The sequence below is a fragment of the Austrofundulus limnaeus genome, unplaced genomic scaffold (assembly GCF_001266775.1).
Source record: "Austrofundulus limnaeus strain Quisiro unplaced genomic scaffold, Austrofundulus_limnaeus-1.0 Scaffold2, whole genome shotgun sequence".
Lineage (NCBI taxonomy): Eukaryota > Metazoa > Chordata > Actinopteri > Cyprinodontiformes > Rivulidae > Austrofundulus > Austrofundulus limnaeus.
Genome location: NW_013952404.1, coordinates 5,541,136 through 5,548,105, shown reverse-complemented (window position 1 = coordinate 5,548,105; position 6,970 = coordinate 5,541,136). Strand labels below are relative to the sequence as shown.

The window sequence follows — 6,970 nt, the reverse complement described above, 5'->3', positions numbered from 1 at the left end:
AGGACAGCTGCTCATTTCGTGCACCGGACAAGGTGCCCTCTTTTTACTTTTGAGCACCTGCCCCTGAAAATGTCTGTGCACGCTACTGCAGAGACCTGTGCCCACAACTACGTTTGGATGATAAACATTTGTATCAGGTCAACCAAACATGGGCATAGTAACAATATTTATTATTCTACATTTATACTTTTTAGGCAACTAAGGCAAAAATATAATTAAAATAGAAAATCTTTTCAGGACCCCACCTTGATGTTTCAGGACCCCACTTTGGGTCCCGACCCCAACTTTGGGAACCACCACTAGTAACCCCTCAGTCAAACGTAATGATTTATTTAACCCCTTAGAACGTTTAATTCTCAGGCATTTTATTTGTTTCAACTCAAATTAAACATGAAGCTAAAAACGTTGCCTTGAAAGTGACTTAAGTAATTAAATAAATAAACCAGGTAATGGCAGGTGCAGGGAACAGCAGCGTGTATTTTTCTAAATGTGTCAGAAACTCACGCAAATGAGCAAATTCCGTGAGATTCCACGTTTTATACTGGATTCCATTTTGTGTTAATTCCATCTGCTATTTTCTCATTGCAGAAATCATGGGGCCCTACAAATCTCAGTCCTATTTTTATTTATTTTTTTACACACCTTGAACATTTTTCCACGTACCCACTGTAATATGCTCGCGTACCCCAAGGGGTACATGTACCCCTGGTTGGGAATCATTACTGTAGAGACCCTTACTTGTTTAGTGCCAACTTTAATAATTAAAGTGCACTTTTTGATGTTTGTTTCTGCTCTCTCTTGGTTCATAAATGCTCTGTTTTGGAGAGAGATTCTGATCCAAGTTGACACTGTGAAGGTTAACGATTATTTTAGAGCACCACTTGTCGCTTCATCACATCCTAAAGAATGTAAAAAYTGAATGAGGGGCTTAATAGCTGAGGTGAGTGTGAGTGTGTTTTTTTATAGTTATTTTACTGTTTGTGTTTATTGTTTATCTCTAAAAAGCCCAGTCTGGTCCTCCTGATTTGGTTCGTCATGGTGACATTATTCGATTGGAGCACAAAGAGTAAGCAACATACATTTATTTTGCTGAATTAAGTCTCTGTTCAAATTTTCTAAACAAGATTTTTGTGTGTATTCTTATTTTTTTCGTCAGAACAACTCGTAACCTTCACAGTCACCTCCATCAAGCTCCTCTGACCAAGAAACACTTCCAGGTTACAGGCTACGGAGCCGTGAGTAAATCTGTGACATAAACCTGTGCTTCACATTTTCCCGTTTTATCAGGTTTAAAATACATTTTGTCTGTTTTCAGAATGGAACGGGGGACACAAACGATCTGTGGCAGGTGGAAGTGTGCGGCGGTCGGAAAGGCGACCGGGTGAAAGTGCTGCGTAGCAAAGTTCGCTTTCTGCACAAAGCTACGGGCTGCGTGCTGTACTCCTCTGGAAAGACTCTTCCCAAGTGGTGAAGCTTCATCTTCTCCGCTCTGGTTTCTTTTCTGTGTAGTCAGCCGGCATGTGCTTTAAGTTTTGTTTCTGTCCAGGGGGTGGGAGCAGGTAGAAGTGACCTGCAGTCCYTACTTGAAGGAAACTCCAAGCTCTCAGTGGAACATCGAGGATCATATTAATCCCAAACGTATGACAGAAACACAATCTTGTGTTTTTGGTTTTTACGTCTACTAACTTATTTTATTTCTGTGTGTTCTGTTAGTGCCCAACATCAGTCTTTCTGTATTGAAGCCCAGTTTTCTGGAAACCTTACTGGAGTCCCACATAGTAATGATTAGAGTAAGTAACAATGAGAAAATAAAACAACCTGCGCTCAGATACGTTAGTTCAAATTTGCTCGTTTCAATAAAAGCTTGGTTTTTTTTTTTAGGGAAATAGTGGCTTGAAACCCAAAGACAACGAAATGAACTCCAAACCTTGGCACTGGCCGATCAACTACCAGGTGTGCTAAACATGTATTTTGTTTTGGATAAAACACAGTTTAAGTTTATAATTATTTCTAACACTGAATGTTTCTGTGTTTTTTGTGAAGGGATTGAGATTTTCAGGCGTTAACGAGACAGAGTATCGTGTTTACCTGCTGGGAAACCCTGTAGGTTCTTTACACCCGCTTCATTTTCCTGTTGTGGTCTAAGTAACAGTTTGAAGTAATCCAGTCGTCTGTTTTTAGGTGGTTTGGTGGATAAATCTGGCCAGTTTAGGCTTGTATCTCATCATGGTAGCAGTGGCATCTGTAGCCATTCAAAGAGGATTCCCTCTGGCCCAACGAAGAATTGGTATGAGTAGTGACAGAATCAGTGACTGCTCCGYCGTGGCTGCAGCAGAGATCTGAACGTTGTGAACTGTTGCGTGTTTCAGAGCATTCACGTGTGCTAAAGGGAGGAGGAGGACTGCTGCTCCTCGGCTGGCTGCTGCACTACGCCCCCTTCTTTACCATGGGCCGAGTTCTTTACTATCATCACTACTTTCCTGCAATGCTCTTCAGCACCATGCTAACAGGTAGCACAATCGGAAGCATTATGCCCATTTCCATTAACTTAAGCAGARGTTTTCAGTTTTTTCAGACTTGAATGAGAGGTGCAGATAGAGAGGCTTGACAAAGACAGAACATGTGCTAAAAAGCAGTTTAGTCTTAAGAAAAGGATTTACATTTTAGCAGCTGAAATGCTATGCTAATGCTACAGCTGCAGCAGTTATAGCATAATGAGTTCATTGCATACATTACTTGAAACTAACTGCAAGCTTTCTTTTTATTTACCTGCATGACACAAAGAGGAATCCAACACTATTTACAAAAAGCCTTTTATCTTTTGTTCCCACTTCCTTTGCTACAGCATAATGGCACCAAATATTTATCACAAAACACGCTATTCTACAACTGCATGAACAAAATGAYGCAAAATAACCCTAAATAATTAATAATAATTAAACCCATGGCTTCGCTAAAAGCTGGTTTTGGTTTTTAAGCATATGTACAGTATTTGATAATGTGAAAGAAGTGATTTGAGATATTTATTTTATTTTAGATCACAGCCAAATTTGCTAAAACCAGTAATAAACATTTTTTTAAAACCAAAAAATTAATGTTAAAAAAATTAATCTCATATATTTTAAAACATTAAAAAAGCCCAAGTTAAGTTGGAGCTGTACACATACATTTTCTTGTATATTTCCGGTTTAAAATGTTTTATGTGGGTAATTTTATACAGAATATAAGGAATAATGTGAAAGTGCTAATTTTGTACTGACTGCTACAGTTTAGCAGAGTTGTTACACCTTAGTTCAGTTTATTATTGTAGTTTTGTGTTCTAAGTAAATAACTTTTTGTTTCACAGGAATTACACTGGACATCTTATTAAGAAGTTCTGATCTGCTTCTCCACCCCCCTTATTGTGATTGGCTGCAGAAATGTGGGTTGATGGTCCTCCTGATCAGTGTTCTGTACAGGTGAGCTAAGGGAAGGAAGGTTGTTTGTTGCGTTGCACACCGCATTTTGTTTGTGTTTTATACCAAGTTATACCCACTGTAAATATTACCCTATACAATAGTATTCGTTCTATATTTGCATTTTRGTCAAATACACTGCCTGGCCAAAAATAAAGTGGCCACCTGGATTTAACTCAGGTCTATGATCTGGGGTTGCTGCAGGTGGTCAGGTCTAGGTTCAGCAACAGTCTGTGCTCAAAGAATGAGGTCAGTTGACCTGAATATACTGAATAACCAGGTTATTCCATCAGTGGATTGTTTCTTCCCTGATGGCACGGGCATATTCGAGATGACAATGCCAGGATTCATTGGGCTGGAATTGTGAGAGTGGTTCAGGGATCATGAGGCATCATTTTCACATATGGATTGGCTCCACAGAGTCCGTTGAGAACCTTTGGGATGTGCTGGAGAAGGCTTTGCACAGCGGTCAGACTCTACCATCATCAATTAAATGGTTAAAAAAATAATGCAACATTGGATGGAGATAAATCTTGTGACATTGCAGAAGCTTATCGAAACAATGCCACAGCGAATGTGTGGCATAACAAAATGTGTGTGACCTATTTTTTTAGTGGATTTTTTTTTCTGGCCAGACTGTGTATCTTTTAAAATACGATGAGTTCATTACCTAATCCCTATCATTTTTTTCCTTCTCTCAATCAGTTTCTACCTGTTCCATCCACTCTCATACGGCATGACGGGTCCTTTAGCACATGAAGCAGGGAGCACCATGTTTGGCCTGAAGTGGATGGACTCCTGGGAGTTCTAGTCCTTCCCCACAGCATCATAACACTAATGTTTTGTTGTACATCTGCTGTTCTGGAACTGGGTTTTAGATTTTAAGTGTTTACATAGAAGTACCGTAGGTTGTTTTTTTTTACAGTGCAGGATGAATCTCTGTCTGAGTATTTGTGTTACACTATTTGATACTATAAGCTAGCATGGATGATAATGCTTTAAAAGAAAAATTTTAATGAAAATGTGCACAACAGTATTGTGTGAAAAAGGAGATCCTCCAAGATCTAATCCTAGCCCAAATGCCTTAAGTCACAATACATCTTATTTTTAAAAATCGAAAAGTGCCTGAAGTGAACAAAAGCTCGAAAAATTCAAATGTTGCATATTTTTAATATTGCATATGGCAATAAATGCATATTTTTGTCAGTTTAAAATTACTAATGTTACAAGATATCTGAGTGTTTTTTTTTTTATTTGTGAATGTATAGATCTTGGTGACAGTAATTTGGCATATTAGTGCTGTTGAGTACAACTACTGATTCAATGTTTACGTTTTAGAGTGAATAATAAAAAGTGATATTCTTGTATTCCATGTTTACTTGTGCTTATATAGTCCATCAAGACAATGTATATACTGTATTTTTCATATACTGTTCTCTGCTAATGCCTAATGAGTCCACTCTGCATTTTTTTACCATCCCACACGGGACTGATTCACTGAAGTGTTAAAGGCCTTGCTCACAGGCCCACAGTTGTGCGAACAAGATATATATAACAAAAGAAAAGTAGAATGTGAACAGATAAAAATCTTTACTCATTTCATGAAATACATTACTGTGAATTTCAAGGAGTATTATAAAATTGTTCAAATTAATCAGAATAGTTGACTTTATTGACCTGACACAGTTTGCATTAGGTTTATTGTATATACAATTTCCGTGAACTTTAAAATACATAGGAGGCATACATAACAAATACCAAAAATGTATCATATTTCATTATTAGTGTTACTAAACAAATTAGAACGACGCAATTCATTCATACAATACAAATGTATTTAAATACGTTTGACTATTTTCCTTCTAAAACACCAGATTGATGTTCATGAGGTGCAGAGACTTGAATTAGAAAATACAACTCTTTAAAAACACTGATGTATTTGTTTAACAATTTAGCGCCCTCTTCTGGCATTTTGGAGAATTACATATGTGTCAACGTTTACAGCTATTGGCTTTCGTTCGTCACGTGATCACTGTGAAGATGGCGTCTCCAAATGGAGGTAAATTTTAATTCCGTACACAGATACGCTGTCAATAAATTGTAAATTTAACAATTTTAAGCGAACCAAATGAGTGACGAATATAAAGTTGGTTTAATCGAACATCCAGAGGAGAGAGATACACTTATTAGTGTTGTATTTTTACATGGTTAATGGGTTTTTCCGTTGACTAAAGGCTCCACTAGACTACACTGGCCCCAGTCAGTGTCGTGTCCGACCAGTGTTCAGGGGAAAAAACAGTGAACAGCTGTCTACAACCTGCCATAGAAAAGCAACTCACAGTTGATGTTTTACACATGGCCAGCTTTTAACTCGCATTTTTGCTACATATGTACAGACGTAATAAATACATTTTACGTTACTAATTGTAACAATTCCTGGCGTAAACAACGTCATTTTTAAACTTCGTTTAGCGGAAGCAAACAAGACGTTGCTGTGGAGCTGCCATGAAGATGTCTTGTTCAGATGGTGTTGTACAGTAACGTTTACAGGACAATAAATCATGTATTTCTACCTTTTTTTTTAATTGAACCAGGAAATATTTTGTAATATTTCTGTTATTGAAGATAAACAACTAAAGTTGAGGTTCTAAATATCTATATATATAATTATTGTGTATCATGACATGAATAAAATAGCTATCTAAAGATGTAGGCTCCAAAATATCTCAAAATTTATGTATCCCATATGGGAAACGTATAAATATAATGGTAGCCTGTTTTGTTCAATTTTAATCCAAATTTTCAAATGAATTTAAAAAAAAGCCACAAGTATATTGTCAGGAAAAATATACAGGTTGTTCCAATAGAACAGCACAAAGTGATAATTGTAATCAACTTTAAATGCARAAGCAAGCAGTTTATGTAAATAAAATCCACCAACATATTAAAATTAAAAGCGCTTTACTAAGAAAATATATACCGACATTCTCTTTCCAATCTGATATAGATTATAAATCATCTTCAACAAGAAGATGACAGCAGACACTAAAAGCAAAGAGTTGTACGTTAGTATTATATTCATATAACATTTAGCAAAAGACCAGCAATATATATGATATACGCCAAGCTTGTATTGGATGAGATGTTTGCCTGTTATGGCTATAGCATATATTTTTCGTAAATAACTATCCATTTATGTAGTCTTTTCTTTTCTAGCTCTCCAAATAACTCTATATGTGTTAGCATTGTACATGTCATTGTCACTTTTTGTGTCTTATCCCACCAGGTGATGATTTTGAGACTTCTCTGCTAAGTTTTGAAAGGCTGGACAGAGCGTCACCAGACTTGTGGCCAGAACAGTGTAAGAATTTTACCCTTTCTGCTTTTCTACGTTTGTTGAAAATAACTCGACATTAGACTCATTTGCAATTGTCCCGCCGTTTTGCACACAGTACCTGGAGTTGCAGAATTTGCTGCCTCATATAAAAACGTGAGTTAGATTTGCTGTCATTAGT

At 37.0% G+C, this 6,970-nt stretch overlaps 2 protein-coding genes across 3 annotated transcripts in view; both read left to right on the top strand.

Moving 5' to 3' along the window:
• pomt2 (protein-O-mannosyltransferase 2) overlaps positions 1-4,822 on the top strand; it is a gene marked incomplete in the record, with an annotated part of 8,556 nt that extends 3,734 nt beyond the window's left edge. Inside the window, 11 exon segments of the mRNA XM_014012462.1 lie at positions 1,006-1,066; positions 1,157-1,235; positions 1,316-1,467; positions 1,547-1,638; positions 1,714-1,790; positions 1,882-1,953; positions 2,044-2,103; positions 2,182-2,287; positions 2,370-2,510; positions 3,347-3,458; positions 4,161-4,822. Of these exon segments, the coding sequence (XP_013867916.1) occupies positions 1,006-1,066; positions 1,157-1,235; positions 1,316-1,467; positions 1,547-1,638; positions 1,714-1,790; positions 1,882-1,953; positions 2,044-2,103; positions 2,182-2,287; positions 2,370-2,510; positions 3,347-3,458; positions 4,161-4,266 (1,058 nt within the window).
• Positions 4,823-5,454: 632 nt separating this feature from the next.
• Positions 5,455-6,970, top strand: part of lin52 (lin-52 DREAM MuvB core complex component) — an 11,700-nt gene continuing 10,184 nt past the window's right edge. The window contains exons 1-3 of one of the 2 annotated variants that reach the window (XM_014012437.1): positions 5,455-5,514; positions 6,742-6,816; positions 6,908-6,945. In XM_014012437.1, coding sequence (XP_013867891.1) covers positions 5,496-5,514; positions 6,742-6,816; positions 6,908-6,945 — 132 coding nt within the window. In that variant the 5' untranslated portion in view covers positions 5,455-5,495. The remainder of the gene's footprint in view (positions 5,515-6,741; positions 6,817-6,907; positions 6,946-6,970) is intronic. The other variant, XM_014012448.1, reaches the window with a different exon arrangement.